The sequence below is a fragment of the Tetrahymena thermophila genome (assembly GCF_000189635.1).
Source record: "Tetrahymena thermophila SB210 genomic scaffold scf_8254688, whole genome shotgun sequence".
NCBI lineage: Eukaryota > Ciliophora > Oligohymenophorea > Hymenostomatida > Tetrahymenidae > Tetrahymena > Tetrahymena thermophila.
This window is the reverse complement of record NW_002476454.1, coordinates 237,828-258,554: the sequence shown is the minus strand read 5'-3', so window position 1 is coordinate 258,554 and position 20,727 is coordinate 237,828. Positions and strand designations below refer to the sequence as shown.

General features: G+C 21.6%; 7 protein-coding genes across 7 annotated transcripts; 4 read left to right on the top strand and 3 right to left on the bottom strand. All coding sequences in view use genetic code 6, as the record gives it.

The window, feature by feature from the left end:
* Positions 1-472: 472 nt before the first annotated feature.
* TTHERM_00295550 (transmembrane protein, putative) lies at positions 473-1,807 on the bottom strand (the record flags this gene model as incomplete). Its single annotated transcript, XM_001013187.4, has 2 exons — positions 1,132-1,807; positions 473-996 (listed from the first exon to the last, which is right to left on the bottom strand). The coding sequence occupies exons 1-2, from the start codon at positions 1,763-1,765 to the stop codon at positions 473-475; spliced, it is 1,158 nt and encodes a 385-aa protein (XP_001013187.4). The 5' UTR covers positions 1,766-1,807.
* An 897-nt stretch (positions 1,808-2,704) lies between these two features.
* TTHERM_00295570 (C2H2-type zinc-finger protein) lies at positions 2,705-6,335 on the top strand (the record flags this gene model as incomplete). The annotated part of the gene is made up of 4 exons (XM_001013189.2): positions 2,705-3,552; positions 3,666-3,789; positions 4,092-4,217; positions 4,476-6,335. 4 exons carry the CDS (start codon positions 2,705-2,707, stop codon positions 6,333-6,335), a joined length of 2,958 nt encoding a protein of 985 aa, XP_001013189.2.
* Positions 6,336-6,913: 578 nt separating this feature from the next.
* TTHERM_000295569 (hypothetical protein) lies at positions 6,914-8,080 on the top strand (the record flags this gene model as incomplete). The annotated part of the gene is made up of 1 exon (XM_012796887.1): positions 6,914-8,080. One exon carries the CDS (start codon positions 6,914-6,916, stop codon positions 8,078-8,080), a length of 1,167 nt encoding a protein of 388 aa, XP_012652341.1.
* Positions 8,081-10,292: 2,212 nt separating this feature from the next.
* Positions 10,293-11,590, top strand: TTHERM_00295580 (histidine phosphatase family (branch protein 1); the record flags this gene model as incomplete). Its single annotated transcript, XM_001013190.2, has 2 exons — positions 10,293-10,348; positions 10,405-11,590. Exons 1-2 carry the CDS (start codon positions 10,332-10,334, stop codon positions 11,588-11,590), a joined length of 1,203 nt encoding a protein of 400 aa, XP_001013190.2. The 5' UTR covers positions 10,293-10,331.
* A 1,061-nt stretch (positions 11,591-12,651) lies between these two features.
* TTHERM_00295590 (LITAF-like zinc ribbon domain protein) lies at positions 12,652-14,027 on the bottom strand (the record flags this gene model as incomplete). The annotated part of the gene is made up of 5 exons (XM_001013191.3): positions 12,652-13,175; positions 13,226-13,357; positions 13,412-13,647; positions 13,723-13,896; positions 13,966-14,027. The coding sequence occupies 5 exons, from the start codon at positions 14,025-14,027 to the stop codon at positions 12,652-12,654; spliced, it is 1,128 nt and encodes a 375-aa protein (XP_001013191.1).
* A 1,340-nt stretch (positions 14,028-15,367) lies between these two features.
* TTHERM_00295600 (transcriptional regulator cudA, putative) lies at positions 15,368-16,342 on the bottom strand (the record flags this gene model as incomplete). The annotated part of the gene is made up of 3 exons (XM_001013192.2): positions 16,140-16,342; positions 15,940-16,072; positions 15,368-15,886 (listed from the first exon to the last, which is right to left on the bottom strand). The coding sequence occupies exons 1-3, from the start codon at positions 16,175-16,177 to the stop codon at positions 15,368-15,370; spliced, it is 690 nt and encodes a 229-aa protein (XP_001013192.2). The 5' UTR covers positions 16,178-16,342.
* Positions 16,343-17,114: 772 nt separating this feature from the next.
* TTHERM_00295610 (Serine/Threonine kinase domain protein) lies at positions 17,115-20,437 on the top strand (the record flags this gene model as incomplete). Its single annotated transcript, XM_001013193.3, has 5 exons — positions 17,115-17,215; positions 17,524-17,846; positions 18,154-18,558; positions 19,305-19,385; positions 19,443-20,437. The coding sequence occupies 5 exons, from the start codon at positions 17,115-17,117 to the stop codon at positions 20,435-20,437; spliced, it is 1,905 nt and encodes a 634-aa protein (XP_001013193.2).
* Between the last annotated feature and the right edge of the window lie 290 nt (positions 20,438-20,727).

Sequence of the window (20,727 nt, the reverse complement as noted above, 5' to 3'; positions counted from 1 at the left end):
TAAAATTGCTTTCAATATGTATCAATCAAATATTTCAAACTAAAGAATATCAAACTTATTTATTTCTTTATTTATTATAATTTCATTTTAGATTTTTATATTAAAAGTATATTTTCAAAAATAAATTAATTATTTTTTTTAATTACATCTATCTTGCCAAATAAAATTAAGATATTACGCATATTTAATATTTTAATTGTGTAAAAAAATGTTAAAAGATAAATTTTTTACAATATCATTCATGAATAAAAGAAGAATATAAAATTTTTATTTTTAAAATTTTAATCAATTAGTAAATAAGTCACATTTTCATATTTATTTTTTATATAAGAATTAACAACAATAAAGACTTTTTTTATATAAAATATTTAAATTAAATCATCAAATATAAAATGATTTTAATTAAATATCAATTATTTAATTTATTTCTAAAACATCTAGCTTTTAAATAAGTTTTCAATTTTAAAAATATTCAATCTTCATTTTAAAAATCTTGGTTATTCTCCTCATTTTTGTTATTTCTTGATCCTTCATAATAGTCATCATACATTTTTTTTACTTTTTCATATTTATTTATTGTAAAATTATAAGCTGATGAGAATACCTTTTTAAAAAAATTATAAGCACCACCATTTTAGTTTGTATTTTATTATTATTCTTTATTATTTTATTAATTCTTTTGTTTTTCTTATTATTTATATTAATAACGATATGAACCTTAATCATTATTATCTCTTTCATTTTATTAATTATTATCATTTTTTTCCTCCTCATTGGTTTCTTGTTATTACTAATTTTTGCTCATTTATTCATTATTATCATCTTCTTAATTTAAAACATATATTACCCAATCTTCAATAGTATCTCCATTATCTTCTTATTCTTATTAATTTTACTTTTCTTTGTCGTTGCTATCATTTTAGCTATTTTGTGAGCTATTATTTTCTTATTAATCTTTCGAATGATAGTCTTATGTATTTTCTTCATTCTAACTTTCTTTTTCATTTTAATATTTTTAAATGTTTTCTATAAATTCATAATGCTTATAACTTCTACAAAATTCATCAATATTTTAATATTATTTTGAGAAAATTGAGTTTTTAATTAAACCATAAATATCAAAAAAATTACAATTTCTTTTTTCTTCATTAACTGCTAACTCTGCAAGTTTTTTTAAATATACATTTAATCTTTCAACTCTTTCATATTTTTTTTAGATTTCTTAAATTGATTTTGTATGAGATAGCTTTAAGTTATGTAATTCTTATTCCTTTTATGAAATTATTTATTAATATTCTTGGTTTTTAACATAAAGACATCCTATTATTATAGAAGAAACGATTCCAATTACAAATATTATTCCAATTATTTTTTTGATATCAAAGAAGTAATTCAAAGATTTTTTTTAATAACTGTCTGTATTAGTTTATTTATTTAAAAGAATTTTATTTCCACTCTTCTCAGATTAATATTTGTTTATATAGTACGCTTTTAATAATTCCTTTAAAAAACCTTAAGCCTCATCAAAAGATAGTCTTTTATTTTACTATTCATTTTCATTTGATTATTAGTTAATTTGATTTTCTGCTATTATTAATTCCTAATCTTCATCTTCTAAAAATTAATTATCTTAATTATTTGTATTTGAAGTCAATGGCTGTTCTTGTTTTTGTATTGTAATTTCATTGGACTCAATACTATCACAACTAATTATTTAATTTTAATCAGTTTATTAATCTTGATCACTAATTTAACTTTATTCCATTTATCCTTTAATTTTAAATTTTTAGTGTTTTGTTTTGTTTTTTTAAATTGTAATAATATATAATTAATTAATTTAGAGGGTTTTACACAAAATTTGTTTCTAATTACGATTTAAATATAAAAGAATGTTTTCAAAATATTCTAATCATAAAGCAGAAATAATAGTATGAATATATTTAAAAAATTCGATAAATTATTAATTAATTAAAATCTAATTTATATTAAAAATAGATTTTATATGAATAACACTATTATCCTTAATTTAAACTAAATCAAGATTTAATTATTTGTTTCTTGAAAAATTATAAAATTTTAAATTAATAAATTATTTTAAATTTTAAACTAAATATAATTTGTAGTAATTCATAAGAAAAATTCTTGTAATATTTAAAGAAGTTTTTTATATCATATAGAAATAAACTTTAATTTCCAAAATTTTAATTTTGAAATAATACTATTAAAAACAAACTTTAAAATATTGTGCAATACATCATTTTATTTTTTCTTATGTCTATTTATTACTACTAAATATTTGAGAACTTATCTAGAATATTATTTGTTTGATTTTATTTATTCCTTATTAATTATTTTATGCATGTGATTTTCTGCTTTTTCTTCTTAATTTTTAGTTGTCTTAAATACAATGAATTTTTTTAATAAAAATCATTCAAGTAATAAATGGTAGCAAATATAATTTGTTCAAAATTTGTAAAAATTAAAATTCTATCTGACAATCAAAGGTCTCCTAAAAATATCAGAAATAGAAGTATACACATAGGTATATATTCCTTAAATTTTATATTTTGGAAAAAATCAAGTTTAATTCTTTCAAAAAAGATTAAAAAGTAAAAAAGAAAAAAAGCAAAACACACAAAAAAGAATATAAATTAATTTGAATAAAAAAGCATTATAATTAATTAATAAATAGAAGCATTGATTCATGAGTTATGATAGAGAATCATCTACTCTGAGAAAAGAAACATATAATTTAATAGGTTAATAAGCGACATCACTATATGGAATACCTAATAATGATGATATATTTTTAGACAACAATGAAATTAATTCTATTAATTACGTGTAAAAAATAAATGGAAATATAAGCAACAGTTTAGCTAACCCTCCTTATGGGATTTTAACTCAGTAAATTATTCAATAGTCAAATAATAAGCCTACTTTGATAAGTAATTAATTATCTTACGAAGATGATGGTTTATTAGAGAAAACTAATATGAACTACTATAATCACCATATCAACAATATAGGGAATTTAAATTAGCGAAACAACTATTAGTAGCATAGCAATTTTTAAGCACCCCTTTTTCAATCTTCCAACATTAATCCCAATAATAGTAATACAACTTAGAATTAAGGTAGTATGTAGTTTAACACAAATGCTGCAAATACTAATAATAGTATGATTGTTTAGGGATAAAATTAGAATTTACAGTAGCACCAAGTAGGTAATAATCATTTGCTAATGAGTTACAACAATAATAATATAGGTTTCAATTATAGTGATATGATTGATTAGTACTAAAATTATGAAGAAATTAAAAATGGTAATGATGAAGAGTATTGCCTAAACAGTTAAAATACAAGTTCATAAGAAGAGGGAAATAAATAAGATTAAAATAACAACAATCCTGATAACAATAACAATGCTAATGAAAATGGAAGTGAAAAATAGTATATTTGCGAATATGAAGAGTGTAAAAAAATTTTCAAGGCTAAAAAATCTCTAAGAGATCATATTCGTATCCATACAAATTAGCGCCCTTATTCTTGGTAAAAATTTTAATTATAATATTAAGTACTTTGATATATAAAAATATCATCAAGTCAATCCTTAATTAAATAAATGGTAATACTATATACTTATTCATATTAAATATAATTAGTGTAGAGCCCAACTGCGGCAAATCTTTTGTACAATACAGTAGTTTGTAGAAGCATTCAAGAACACATAAAGGCGATCGCCCATATAAGTGCGACTATTTTGAATGCGATTAGGCTTTTACACAGGTAATTAATCAAAATTTAAAATGTTTGGTTATAAATGCAACTTCGTCACCAAATTTATTTGATTAAATCTCTCTTAAAACATATTTATTAATGTTTGAATTTTTGTTCCAAAATAAAAAAAAAAGGAGTCACTCTCAGATTCTGTACTATTTGCAATAAGCCTTGAATGCTAAAAATAATTATCAAATAAACACAAAGAAAAAATTATTCGAAAAAAATAGCTATTTATTTTAAAAACTACTTTTAACTTAACAAATGTATTCAAATATATTTTCTTAAAATTTTATTTTTAACAAAAATAGGTTTCAAACTTAAAGAGACACCAAAAAATACATCTGAACGATAAACCCTACGAGTGTAATTAGTGCCTAAGAAAATTTACAACATCATCCAACTTAAAATAGCATCAGATAACACATGAAAGTCAGGTAGTTTGATCATATAAAATAAACAAAATTTACATTGAATATGATTATAATAATAGTAAACAATCAGTTATTATTAGTATTAATAAATATGAATACCCCACCAAAAATTTATTAAATAATTTACAATTATTTAAATCCAAAAATTTATCAATGCAAATAAAAAATTAGATAGTTAAAACTTTATTTAATCTTTAATCAATAATTTACCCACTTATAAATTTTTTACTGATTACATTTTCAACTTATACATTAAAATAGAAAGAAAGACAAAGGTTCAAATGCCAAATAGATGAATGTGGTAAAAGTTATCTTTATTCTAGCAGCTTAAAAAAACATGAGAAAGAACATATACTGAACTAAAATCCAAAAGGCCTTCATCGGATAAATATGGTTAGATAAGTGAATTAAAACTGTGAAATGCACGGGTAAAAACCAACATAATAATAAAAGGTAGATAATAACATTTATAGTGAAAATGGGTTTGATGAAGAAGAAGAAGATGAAGAGGAATTAATGAATTAAGAGTAGGAAGAGTTGGAAGAGAGAGATGAAGATGAAGAAGAATTCGATGAAATTGATGAATAAAATGAACTTAATTAAAAGAAAAGTAAAGATGCTACAAAAAGAGAAAATTCTGGAGAAAATAAACAATAACATTTATCTCATTTGTCTGGAGACTCAAGTAATTCACAAGGATAAATGTAAAAATATAAAAAAAAGAATATAACAGCTTAATAGGCTTTAGATAATTAATAATATAATAACTAACAATAAATCAAACCTGCTCATATATAATAAAATTAATCAAGAATAAATACAGAAGAAATGGATATGTTAAATCAATTCTTTTACTCTCATCATATTGCACTCTAGCATGATGGTCATTATGATGTGCTATTTAAAGGATATCTCTACCATTACAATAAAAAAACAGGAAAAATAGAAATTCATGATATATAGGCTCAAGATGAAATTAAGAAAGGAACTTGCCAACCTTTAAGTGAATTAACTCATAATACATATGATGATGTGTAAAAAAAAATTAATGAACTTGAATATAGATTTAGAGATTAAGACATTTTATCTTAAGCTTGTAATCCCCTTTCTTGTTAATGTGGAATAAATGGTTCAAAAGGCTGTTGCTCTTCAGAAGGAAAAGCTAGCTGCTAATGTGCTTCAAGTGGATGTAATAACTAAGACTCTATTTAAAATAAAGTATAAATATCTGAAGGGTGCTGTTCTTCAAATAATAGTAAATAGTAATAAGAATAAAAGTAAAGTTAAATAAAAAATGAAAGATAATAAACTATCTAGTAAGATAAATGTGATGCAGAGTAAAATAATTTAATTTGCTGCAATGAACCAGAGTGTGCAGCAGATAATGTTGTTTTAGTAACAGGAAATATTGAAAAACCTGTTTGTTGTGTTAAATCTGATGAAAGATTTGAAATAAAAAGTAAACCAATCAAAGAGTGTGTCTGTTCTTCAAAGTAAAATAAAAATTCATAACAGCCTTCTTTGAATGAAGAGGTTGCTGTAAATCAAAGCCAACAAGGTTAATAAGTTAAAGATGAAGATTAATGTTGTTGCACAATTGACGAAGTAAAAGTAGAGTGTACTTGTATAGGTTGCGATGAAGATTGCTCCTCATGCTCTAAATCCACTAAGTGCATTTATAAAATATAGTATCCTTAAGAATAAAGTAACAAAATTATACCTGAAGAATAGATTTAGCAAAAGGCTTAAAACCCTCAATAAGAACAAAGTTAATTAAATGAATAAAATAGTTATGACTAAAGAAATTATTAACCAGATTAATATATAGAATAATAATAATAACATCATCACCATCAAACTTATATTCAAGCATAAATAAATGCTAATTTATACGAAATAAATGAACCAAAAGATTATCAAAATGATAAAAAGTAACCTAAGTGTATTTGCAATGAAACAAAAGATCTTAAACATTCTCATGGACCGAATTGTGGTCATATACCAATATATCACCACGGTCATTTAGATTATATTGTAGAAAACTAGCTTCACCACCCCCATGGCTCTCATTGTGATTTTCATGGTACAGTAAATATATTAGAAAATTGTGTGAAAATTTGATTGATTAATCTAAACAAATTGAGACAGACAGAAAATATTAAAATATCTTTTGATAGAAGGTAAATTAAATATTAAATGAGTTTTCCAAAAACTGATAAAATATTTAATAACATATTCAAAAAACTATAAAATAAAACCCTATAGTATATTTATATATACCCAATAGTTAATCTCATATTTCTCAAATAAACAATAAAATTAGTTAATAGTAAGTTACCAAAATCTTTATTCTAAAATTAAAAATTAATTCCTTCCTATTTATTCGCTTATTTATTTAACTAAAATTCTATATTTGTAATTTTTATTTTAGTAAATATCACATTTTATATGAGTAAATATTTTAATTCATATTTTTGTATTCAATCTTTTCTATTTCTTATTTTATTCCATTTTTTAATTTACTCGAATAAAAGTTATTAGAATATTTATCTTTTTAGAATATTTATCTATTTAGGATATTAGGATGGATGGATCTCTAAAAATGAAAAACAAAAAAAAAGAAAAATAAATATAATAATATATTTAAATACTAAAAAGATCTAAAAGCAGACAATTTTTAAGAAGAAAGTTAAAAAATTATGGCTGATTAGTGGATTCAATCTAGAATAGCTGAATATTTAAAGGATAAAATTTATTCTTTTATTAAAGAAGGACCAACTAAACTTGTATCTTCTTAATGTAAATATCACTATTGCATCTCTTAATTAATTTGGTATAAAGTGAGAATAGCTCATACTTGTGTGATAATACTAGATTAAAACCATCCATTATATTGGGTAATTAAGAACTGCGGCAAATCATACCTTAATCATTTTACTGAAAAATAATTGGATTACAAAGAGTTTAATTCAATTATTTATGTATTATTATTTAATCGTATTAGTTCTTCTAATCATTTAACACTCGATGGATGTAAAGAAAATTTATAATGTTAAAAAAACTAAATATTAACAACAATTCACCACTGTAACTCAAAGAATTTACTTAATCACTTTTGTAATGAATATATTAGGTCTTCTAATAATCCCCTATAAATAAAATAAGTCAATTCATATTACTCAATTTAAAACTATAAAAAAGAAATATTTGATATTATAGATAATTGTGAGTATTTTGAGGGATTTATTTTAAAAAGACAAATAATTAATCATAAAGGAGTTGAATATGAATAATCTAATTTAATTATTTGCTTTTTCCAATATAATGAGAGAGATTTAGATATTTAATAAGATTCAGAAAATTAAATCTAAATAAGGTTTTCTAGTAAGTTAAAATAAAAAATATGTAATAAAGAAATAGTAGTAAATAGTTTTATAAAAAGAAATGGAGAAAATTAATCAATATTGACTCGTAAATTAATTTCTATTAATAAACCTACCTTTTTATAATTATTGGTAGATGAATAATATGAATAAATTTTTCCAAATATTGAGTATTTTTACAAAAATTTTACTTAAAAGATAATACATAAAGTTGGTATTCATTTCAAAAAAGATGATTCATAATTGCCATTTTAACCTGGATCAGTGCTTAGAGTAGATAGAGGGAAATATTTCCATGCTGGAGTTTATTTAAAATTAGATTTGGTTATACATGTAAAAATTACTAAAAAAATTAGAGAGGTTAAATATTTAATTTTGATAGATTTGATTAATTTATTTTGGATAGTAAAACTGTTGAAGAAATTAAGTTTGATATTAATTTCTTTACTTTAGAATAGATATTTGATCGAGCATTAAAAATGAAGGATAATAGATATGATTATTAGATAGATTCGCTGAATTGTGAGCATCTTTCTTTTGAGTTAGTTACTAAATTATAATTTTCACCATAAGTATTTAACTCTTTCAAAAAATTTCTAGTTTCAATCTTAGGTAAAACATAATAAGGATCACTGTAAATTTCAGGTTAAAATTAGTGAGAGAATTAAAAAAATGAATAAATATTTTGTAATTTTGTATCATTTAAAAAAGATCATTTCCTGAAAAATTTTTAAATATAAAATATTTTAGGATAAAAAATAAACAAAAAATACCAAAAATTATAAATATAATAATTTAGCTAATATCTGATTATTTTAAAGTAATTTATACTGTTTTTATATTGTAATAGAGTATTTTTACATAGAATATTTTTGAAAGGCTAATAAATTCTTTTAATTTATTTTTTTAATACAAAGAAAGTCTTTATGTATTTATAAACCTTAATTAATCTGTTTTTTAAATAAAAACCTGAATATACTATTTGATAAATATTGATTTAAAACCAAAAACTGATAAAATATTTATTTTTATACCAAAAAACTTTAAAATAAAACCCTGCAGTATATTTATATTAATCCAATAAATAATCTAATTTTTCTCAAATAAACAAAAAATTAGTTAGTTAGTTACCAAAATCTTTATACTAAAATTAAAAATAAATTCCTAACTATTTATTCTCTTATTTAGCTAAAATTCAATATTTGTATTTTTTATTTTAGTAAATATCACATTTTATATTAGTAAATATATTAATTCATATTTTTTATTGAATATTTTCTATTTTTAATATTAAAACGTTTTTTTAATTTAATCTAATAAAAATTATAAGAATGTTTATCCTTTTAAAATATCAAGATCTTTAAAAATTAAAAACAAAAAAAAGAAAAATAATAATATATTAAAAATCAAAAAAAATTTAAAAGTAGACAATTCAATTTTTAAAGTTAAAAAAACATGGTTGATTAATGGATTCAATCAAGAATAACTCAATATTTAAGGGATAAGATTTATTCTTTTATTATGGAAGGACCAATTGAACTTATATCATCTAATTAATGTAAATATCACTATTGCATCTCTCGATTACTTTGGTATAAAGTGAGAATAGTTCATACATGCGTGATAAGACTAGATTAAAATGATCGTTTATATAAGGAAATTAAGAACTAACACATACTATTCCCTTTATATTTTAATGGAAAATATTTGGATTATAAAGAGTTTAATTAAGTTATTTACCTTTTATCATTTAATGAAATAATCTCCTCTAATCATCTAACATTTGATCGATGTTAAGTACATTTATAATAAAATCAGAATATAATAACAAGTAATTGTAGATTTGACGAATAGAATTTAATAAATAATCTTTATAATTATTTAATTAAGTCTTCTAACTAACCTCAAAAAAAATGAATTAAAAAATTGATATTACACTCAATTAAAAAACTATTAATAACAAATATTTGATACTACAAGTGATTACTACTATTTTGAAGGATTTATTTTTTAAAAAGACAAATAATATATCATCATGGAATTGAATATGAATAAACTAATTTAATTATTTGCTTTATAAAATATACTGAGATAGAATAAGAAAAATCAAATGATTCATAAAATAAATGAAATCTAAATATAATTTGTTACCAAATTTAAAGAAAAAATAGTATAATATAAAGAAATGAAAAAAAATAATGAATACGAGCTAGATTCGCTGAATTTTGAACATCTTTCTTTTGAGTTAGAGCTAAATTAACATTTTCACCATAAGTATTTAGCTCTTTCAAAAAAGTATTAGCTTCATTCTTTAGTAAAACATAAAAAGGATCACTGTAAATTCCACATGATTGAGAGAATTAAAACTTCAGTATATTTTTATATTATATAAAAAAAAAAAAAAAATTTAAGTAAAAAATGCCTTAATTAAAATATGCTTAATTAACGAGCATTTACAATATATATTAATACCATTTTTATATAATAAAATCATATTTTAGCATAAACTATTTTTGAAATGCTGTTAGATTCTTTAAATATATTTTTGTTAATAAAAAGAAAGGTATTATGTATTTGTTCAGCTTACTAATCTGCTTTTTTAAATAAAAACCTAAATATACTATTTGATAAATATTGATTTAAAAAAATCAAAAATTAATTAAGATATTTCATAAATAAAATTAATATAGATATTTCTAAAAATAAAAAAACAAACAAAAAAATTTAGTTTTAAATGTCTGATTCTTAGGAGTAAAATATTTTTTAAAAAGCAGATATTTTAAATAGATTATAATTATTTTAAATAGAAGTAGATCAAGGTCTCGTAGTAGGTCTCAAGATAATGAAAGAAAGTAAAGAAATCACAAGAAATACTTATAATCTTAAAATAGCAAATAATAAGATTCAAAAAGTAAATCAATTAGTAGAAGTAGCTCAAATGAAAATAACAAATCTAAAAATTGCAATAAAAAGAAACATTTAAAGCAATCCCACACAGTTTATACTGTAAAGAAAAATTGTATTAATTACATCAAAGGCTTATGCTAAAAGAGCGAATATGACTGTGAGGATTTTCATCCTAAAATTTAAGAAAACCCAATTACTCCAGATTAATTTGATCCTTCACTAGAAAGTATGAATAACTATAGCATGGATGAAGCTGAACTATATAATTTTTGCATGGAATTTTAACCTGTAAAACAACCCACTAAAGCTGATTAATTGATTCTGATTCGACATGCTTTAAGCTACTACAACTATGCTGCTTTTCGTTTTTTCCATCAGACAGGAATTTCTTACAGTGATCCTAAATCTGTGGTATATTAACTCAGAAAAGAATATATTGATGCTGCTCTTCATCCACTTGGTGAATAAATGTGCAAAAATAATGCTAAATTTATTTAAAATTATACTTTTCATACTGTTTTTGTTTCTCCTTTAAGGAGGACCCTTCAGACAGCCTAAATTTTATTTTAAAACCACCCAAATCTAAATAAGATCAAATTTATTGTACTCCCGTATTGCACAGAAATCTTGTCAAAAGTATGTGATGTTTCAGATTTTGAGAAAGTTAAATAAGAATTTAAAGACTCCTAATTTGATTTTTCTTTGTTTGATTAATTCAAATTTAGCACAGAAAATTGGTAAATCTAAAATCTTGCTGATGAAGATTTAAAATCTTACTTAAGAGCAATGATAAATTAAGATTCTGAAGGAAAACCAATAAAAGAAATTTTATTAGATGAATGTTAAAGATCTTTTCCAAGTTCTGTTGAAAAGCATTCACATCTCTATGAAAGAACTTTAAAAACTAAAAACTATATACTTGATTATATTGATCAAAACTAAATAGATACAAGTATTTAAAAAATTGGATTAGTCTCTCATCATGGATTTTTAAGTTCCTTTACTTCAGAAGGTAAAGCACAAAATGGATTTGTAAAAAGTGGCAGGTCTTTTGAAAACTGTGAAGCTTACCCATTTTAAATTTGAAAAAATAATACAACTTAGTTTAAATTAAAAATAATCAAAACTAATTCCCTCAATTGAACATTTAAAATTTTTTTTTTCATGTAATTTAAGTTCAAATTTTATTTTATCTCAAAAATAATTTTTTATTGAGCTAATCATCATATTTGAATAATAAATATTTATTTATTTCAAGGTTGATTTTTATGTAATTTGTAAATTATATTTTATTCATCAACTAATCTTAATATCTATTTCTATAATGTGTTGATTTTTTTATAACTTTTAAATTAATGTGTCAGCCAATTAACTTACTTACTCTATAATAAATAACATGGGTATCTTGAATAAAATATCATGTACCGTATATTATTTTAAAACTTATAAAAAGGAAAATATAAGATAGAAAATCATTATTAGGGAAAACCATAAATTTTTCAAAGTTTATCTTTTTCAAAAAAAATGACACAGTGTAAGAATGAATACATTGTATATTATTTCAAATTTTACATTTTTCGAATTTAAAGCTTTCTAAAAACTCAAAAATAAAGCTGTTTTAAACTTATTTTAGCTGTATTTATAATGTTATTAAGATATTTTACATTTCACCTTTTGTAAATTAAATAGAAATTTCACTCTATATTGAGTTAAAATTATTTAATCTTAAGCAATAAATCTTTTTGTTATTTCGATTTTACTTACCAAATTTACATATGAAAAAATATACGAATAATTATCTAATAATTTATCAAATAAAAAAAAGAATTTCTTGAAATTATTTTTAACAAATTTGCTAAGATAAAGGAACAGTTTTAATTGAATCTTGATATTTAAATTTATTTAAAACAAAAAGCAAAAATAAAATTGTTCGTATAAATGAATTACAAGAAAATAAAAATAAAATATGTAAATAACATAGTATTTAAAAATTAATAAAACAAATAATCAATTAATAAATCCAAAAAATATCTTTATTTAAATATAATAGTTTTTATTTAGCAGATTTACATTTTAAATTTTGTATTTATTAATTTCATACAATTAAAAAACAAAGATTAATTATTGAACACATATTTTTTGTTATTTCACTATCCTTTATCTTAATCATCTTAATTATTTTCAAAATTTTCAACTTTTAGCTATTCATTGTTTTCTAATTTATCTTCTTAATTTTGCTCATTATTTTCTTTTTTTTACTATTCTTATGACTCTTGGGTTTATTCTTATTTTTCCAACTATACTTCAGGAGTTAGATCTTTACTTTTTCTAAAGCTTCTATTTAAATCTTTATAACGACCATGGTGATGAACATGAGGTTCAATTAATTTAAATCCTTCTAACTTCTCTATTTAAATAACGTGTAAGTGTCTAGGCTCCTCAAATCCTATACTTTTAATTGTTGCATTAAATCCAATTTTATCACCTCTATTTATCTAATCTAGAAAATTGGAGTAAAAATCTGCAACTTCACTGTCAAAAGTTAACTATAAATCAGGGAATTTCTATTCTTCGGTTTGCTCTGTTGGATCCATTTATACTAAAATAGTAACAGCATGATTAAAGAATTGCTTTAGAGATCCTCTTAAATCTTCAACTCTTATAATGTAACCTGAAATAAAAAGATATTAAAATTACATTTATTATAAGATGTTAATTTACCTTCCCAGTTTGAAACAGTTTTACCAATATATTTGTAATAACAGTGTTTCATTTATTATTGTCCTTGTCCCATTAATAGTTTGATATTACATTCATTATAAAAATCTGTCCAATTTGACTGAATAGGGTAAACTATAATTAATTTTCAAATATTGTTGAAAGAGCTCTTATTTAAGTTTAACTTACTTTAATCATGAGCATGAGTAAATCCATACTTATGATGATGTCCTCCTTGAATTGTGTGATTTATTTTATATATTAAAACTATGACATTAAGAGCTATTAAAATAATAGTAATAATCAATTTTCTTGTCATAATAAACCCCATTTCTCCTGCTTTTAAAGTTACAATCTCGTCTTTAAATTTTAAAGCATAAATTATTTTTCCATCATTTCCTAGCTAATTTTCACAGCATGAGCATCTGTTTTATAAATCAATTGAATTTTAAAAGAACTTTTTTCAATTAAGATAGTAAAAATAAAAAAAGTTATTTTACACATGAACTAAATTCTTAGTCAAAACAAAAATGAGTAGGATTGCAATAATGCTAACTAAAAATGGTAGCAGCAAAAATGCTAAAAAGCATAATGCATAACTTATAACACCATTCTTAAATTTAACTTCTGTTTTCTAATTAGCTGCACAATATCCACATTTAATTTTAACAGGCCTATTATGAAAATTTTAAAAATAATTTTATTGTTAAGTTGTCTTTTTGCTATTTATATAAAATTTATACTAGTCTCCTAAAGTTAGTTATTCCTCTTTCTCTTCTTTATTTCTATTTTTTAACTATTACATTTTCTTATTTTATTGAAAGATACTTTTAATATTTGCAAAAATTTATTACTTTATCTTTCACTAATTAATAATCGTTGTTTAATAGAACATTTCGTGGAAAAAAATTTAAATGATTACTTTACCAAAAAAAGTAGTTAATCAAAGAATATTTTTTGTAATAAAGTTTTTTATTAAAAGTCAAAAGTAAAAATTAAAAAAATTTAATTTCAATAAAGAAAATTAAAAATTATTTGAATTTGATTTGGTGTATTGAAATTCAAAATAAAATACAAAATATAAATTAATAGTTAAAATATAAAAAATCTGATAAAATGGAAAATATCTAGTTTGTCTTCTTTGAGTTTGTTTTAATTTTCATATTTTTTGTTCTTTTAATTATTCAAATATTTTTTAATTTTTTTATGTGAATTATTTCATTCGATTCTTTGTTTATTTATTTATTTCTTTCTTTCTTTCTTTCTTTCTTTCTTTTTCTTTTTATTTTTATTTTTACTTTTTTTCTTCTTTTTTATTTTTTCTTTCTTTTCTTTATTGAATACTTTTTATCTTCTTTTTTCTTTTTAAGTATATTTATTTAGGTCGAGATTATGAACAGAGTGAGATCCTATTTGAGATTGCTTCTTTTTCCTAATTTAAAAAATACTAATTATATATAATAGATATAAGACATTAAGCTCAATTCTCAATCTTGTTATTTATTTGTTTATAAAATTGTTTTTGATTATACATGATGGCTTGCAATTAATTAATATATTTGATTGCTACCGAAGCAATTAATTTTATGGAGTTGCTTCATTACTGAGATAATAAAAATAAATTTAGTTCAATATAACATTATGTTAAAAATTATAGTTGAGAGGATTATCTTTATATGAGAAAATATATATTTTTGACCATATCCATAATAAATAGATAAAATATTTTCTCATTTTAGATAATTGATGATGATTTTATCAATCAATCATTGTTTTTTTAAAAACTTGTTTTAGTTTTTGAAACTAAATATTTTTACTTCTCTTTCTCCTCTTTATCTTGATTAAATCAATTTTTTTGTAAAATAAAAATAATAAAGAAAGAGATATCTATTGATCTAATTTCAATTTTTCTTTTATTCATAATAAATTAGGTGAAGTTTTGAAAGAAATTAATATTAAATCCTCTACTTTTATTAATAATGCGTATTAAAAAAAAAAAAACAAATACAAAATATAATTGTTATAAGAATTAATTACAGTCATTGATTAAAATTTTTAATTTTTTATGAATTAGCAATTAAACATTTTATTAAGTAAAAAGACATTCATCCTTCTGTAAAATTAAACGATGATTAGCAATTAATGTCACATATAATTAGGCTTTTGTTTTCCAATTTATTGTTCCATTTAATATTGCTGCATAAATTACTTGAAAGTATCTTCATCCATATTTTTCATCATTTTGGAAAATGTTTAATATTATAATTAATAATCGTTATTTTGAGGTAAATTTTATTACTATTATTGCTATTAATACTACTGCGATTATTGTTGAGATTACATAGGTTTTTAACCAGGAAAGTACTGATTAGCATTCATATATCCATTATTTTAATTTATTGGTTAATTTGTAGATTAAAAATTTTGAGTGATTGGGTTTGAATTTAAGTTATTCATATTCATATTGTTGTTATTGTTGCCATTCTATAAATTTTATTGCATATATTGATTATTTTAATTACTTACACCATTGCTTGTTTGAGATGAACCAAAAAAGTTATAATCACTTTACTTACTTTGATTAAATCCAAAGTTAGTGTCACTTACTTACTTTTTTTAATATGACATACCACTCATTGGTCTTTATTTCCTATTTGTAGTTTCCTTTTTACATAGTTATAGATTTAACTTTGTCATATAAATTTTAAAAATAATACCTCACTATTTCTTGATTTAATTGAATACTCGCTTTCATATTTATATGCACTTGTTTTATTATTTACTACTATATTATTTTTTTGCTATTAATTGGGCTCTTCTAAATCATATATCAGCATCATGCAAGTACCACTGTTATATTAATTAAATTATGTCTAATTATTTTAGTTTGTTACATTTAAAGTAGATAAATAATTACATTTCATCGTTTTCATAATTGAATATTCCATAAGACATTTCAAAGCTTGAATCGTTTTTAGTAATTTATTATTAAATTGATATTTTCAAATAAATATGTTTAAAATACTTAGTTGTATTAAATAATGATAATCTAAACTTTTAACTATTTTTTTATTAATTTACAATTTTAAATTGAGTTGCCTTTAATTTATTGAAAATTTTTAAAAATTTTTGTATTAATTTTTTAATGTAAAATTAAATGACCTACTTTAACTAAAAAAAAGTTTCTCAAAATTTACTTGACACAATTACGACTTTCTAATGATTTATTCTAAAGTAGAAAAGTTTAAAAAAACAAGTTTTAATTAACATTTAACTAAGTTTTAATGCATTTTTCTTCATTCTTATTAAAAGTAATTATTTAAGTTTTAAATAATAAAGAATGAATAGAAGAATCTAAAATGATATTTATTTTATATCAAATTAATTTTTGATAGACATTTTAACTCAAATTTTGAAATACTTATCCTTTTTTTTGTATGAATATGAAGCATCTTTGCTAGAAAGAAATTATAAAATTTCAACTTGAAATTCATTTATCAGATAATATTGATTAAGTTGCTTGATCAAATTCTCTAATGAATGCATCAAAATAGATGAATTCATATAAAAGAAAAGGCAAATTATTTAATAAATATTGATTAAAATCCAATGGAAATATAAAATGAGTTTTGATGAGTTAATCAATTAGCTAACAAAAATGCAAAAAAGTGTTTATTTGCAGTTTATAATAATAGCAAAGCATAAGAATTAATTAAATAGCAATTAAAAGAAAAGACACCAAGAAAAAGCAATCAATAAAAGAAGAAACAATTTATAGAACCAGGAAAGCATAATCAAATAAACAATCAAAAAAAGAAAAACAAAAAAAAGCAAATAGTATTACACATTTTTGATTGAACAAGATTAGTTTGTAAAAAAAAAAAAATAGTATATGATAGGTACACAAGAGATTCCAGAAATATAGAACAAAGTTCGTATACTTGATGGAAAATATTAAATTTTGTATACAATCGGTGAAGGTCGCTATGCAAAGTAGATCAATTTTAAACCAGCATCAAGCTGCTTTTTGTTAGATTTTCTTAACTCTCATAGTCTACATTAACCATTTATATAAGTCTGACAAGACTTAATTTCATTAAGATAATAAATATCACAAAGCAGTATTAACGGCGTTTATTATATTGCAAAATTATTAGAATAAAATTTTTTTTTACAAAGTGATATTTTTAATTGAAAAAATACATTTTATTGCTAAAGATATTTGAGTTAGAATGATTCAATTTTTATATGTTCTCTTTCTAACCATTTGTTTAATCTTTAAATATTTACTATTTAAATAGAGTCAAATTGGGAATAGACATGGAAACAAAGAAAAAAGTGGCTATAAAAATTATGAGAGAACAAAGTATTACTGATGAAAGCAGCCTTGAATTATTTATTAACGAAGTTAAAATATTAAATTAAGTTACTCCAAATCCCAATATTGTTTAGTTGCAAAGAGTGTGTCTCAATGGTAAATACACAAAATGCGACGGTAGAGAGTTTGGTGTCTTATATTATGTAATGAAAATTGCTGAAAACGGAGAGTTATTTAAATTTCTAATGCACACATCTAAGTTTGAAGAAGATCTTGCAAGATTCTTTTTCAAGCAAATTTTAGAAAGTAAATTTTTTCATTCATTTTAGTTAATTTGACGAAACAAATGCCAAACAAACCTACTCAAATATTATATTTGTGCCTCCCTGCCTATCTCTATTTACTTAGGCCTTTATACTAGTTATTTTTTGTATTATTATTAATTTCTTTTATAATATTTGCACCACAGTTGTAAACTAACCGAAAATATTAGTAATAAAATACTTATTCAGACATTAATGCTACATGTCTAAAACTTATTTACATTATGCTAATTACTTTTATAAAATATTTCATCTTTCTATGAACATACTGATCTTATTTTATATTAAAGGCATAGAATATTTGCATTAAAAAGGAATCTCTCATAGAGATATAAAACCAGAAAATATTCTGATTGACAAAAAACTCAATATAAAACTTTGTGATTTTGGATTTTCTGCAAGATGTAGAAACGATAAAGGACAAGTTATTTTATTTGATTCATCTGAACCAGTTGGTTCACCTGAATACAATCCTCCTGAAATAACATAAAATTAATATAGTGGTATTAAATACAATGCAGAACCTATTGATTTATTTTCCTCAGCCTGTGTACTCTTTATGATGGTCATGAGTAGTGCTCCTTTTGGAAGTACAAGCTCAAGTGATAGATACTACTCTCGCTTTTGCATGGACAACAAGAATAATTTCTGGAAAATATTTGCTTATAACTACAAGCCTACAAACGAATTCAAAGGTAATTATCTTAGATTTAGTTTTATTTCAATATAATCACCAATCAATTTTCTATTAAACCAGATATCTTTATCAAAAATTCACCATTAAATATTAAAAAAATTTTTTTCTATTAAATTATTTTTTTTTGATAGAAGAAAGTTAAATATAAAAAAAAATTAATTAATTTTAAAGTTCTTGATGAGAAATTTTTCTAATCTGATAAAAATTATTATAAGACATATTTTACTCAATACAAAAAATACAATTACTTTAGTATAAAAATATAATTATATTACAAAAACAAAGAGAGAGTAAAATTTAAATAAGTTAGTTTAAAGCTAAACAAAAATAAAAATTGATTTCTGATGTTAATAATTTTAAGTATTTTTTTGATAAATTTTAATTGAAAAAATGGTTCAATAGAAGCATTTTTATTTATTGTTGAAAAATAATGGTGAATCACTACTTTTTAAAACAAATAAAGGAATAAATATTTTTAAATTTTAACAAGGAGATTAAGTAATAAATTTTTAATAAGGGAAATATTGTTTGTGTTTTCTATTTAAACATTTGAATCTTTCAAGAATTAATTATGATGATCAGTATTATTTTTAAATTTCAAAAAGAAACTTTATTATAATTTTAAGAAGCTTATTTACCACAATCTTTTTTTGAGGATAAATAATCAAAGAATTTTCTAATTTTAATTAATATTTTTTACATTTTTTATTGAATAGAAATCTTATTAATTTTTTTAATCAAAAGACTTAATGCACTCTATGCTTGAGCGTGATCCTTAAAAAAGAATAACTGTACAATAAATTAAAATGCACCCATGGATGAACGGTAAGATAGTATTTGGAAATTGAATGAAAATTAAAAAATATATTTATGATATATTAGGTCCTATCCCTACTATTGAGGAAGTACAATAATAAATGAATGAAAGAATATCTATAGTTTTCAATAAAACTCTTGAAGAGCTTAAGCATAAATTAGAAAATAAGGGATTGAGTAAAAAGGAAAAACCTCATACTAGACCCCTGAGCAATATTGATGGATTAAAAAATAAATACCTCAAATTAGTGCATGATATAAATTAATAAATTTTAAGAAAGATATAAAATGTTAAAAAACAAAAAATCTTACTAAAATAAGCACAACCCGAGTCTAAAGAAAATATTCCTCATCCATTAGAGGAATGTTTACTAAAGTAGAATGAAGATTTTATTATTGAATTTTAAGATCAATAATTTTTAACAAATTAAAATATTTCTTCCTCAGAAAACCTATAAAAAAACAGTGTAGCTGCTTCGTTTTTGAACCAAACTGTTAATCTTTCTACTTAAAAAATATAAAATAAACCAGAAAAGGAATCATTATCTAAGATTTCTCTAACAGGAATGTAAAAGACAACATCTGGTAACTTAGAAGAATCTAAAACTGACAGTAAGCCTGCTCATGTTGAAGAAGATGACTTTAGCAACGTAGCCCCTTTTAAAAAATATTCTTGGTAAAGCAAAGACGATTCTTTCTTTGCATCTAGCTAAAAGCCATTAAAGATTGCAGCTGTTTAATTCAACGATGATTTTAATTTACTTAATTATTAATAAAATGAATTCTTTAATACATCTACACCTTCGTGTGACATTTTCAACTCAGAAATAGCAGTTGCCAGTAATAAAGGAAGAATTTTAAATGCTGATAATTATGAAAATAAAGATAATCCCTCTTAAATTAATAAGATAAATTAAATAAATTAATAATAATCAAATTAAGCAATTTATCAACCCAGTTAGAAAAGCCAATAAATAGAACCTCAGAACTAAGAGTAAGAAGGTTTTACACAATAAAATTTTTAAAGACATGTTAATAATCAACAATCTCTTGCAAAATGATATCAACGAAGTGTTAAAATTAATTATATTTCTCATAAAATGTAATAAAATTTCCTTTTGTTCAATTTTTCTCAGAAAAAAATTGCCTAATAATCGGAAACATCTATCATATATCCTTAAATCTTATAAAGTTACATAATATATATAAAAAACAAAGCACTGCATATTTTAGCAATATATTTATCTTAGCTAAAATCATGATGTTAAGTATAATTTACATACAAGGAGAAATGTAAAATCATTTTTTAGAAGAAAAATTATGAATGATTCAAGTAAATGGATGGATGAGA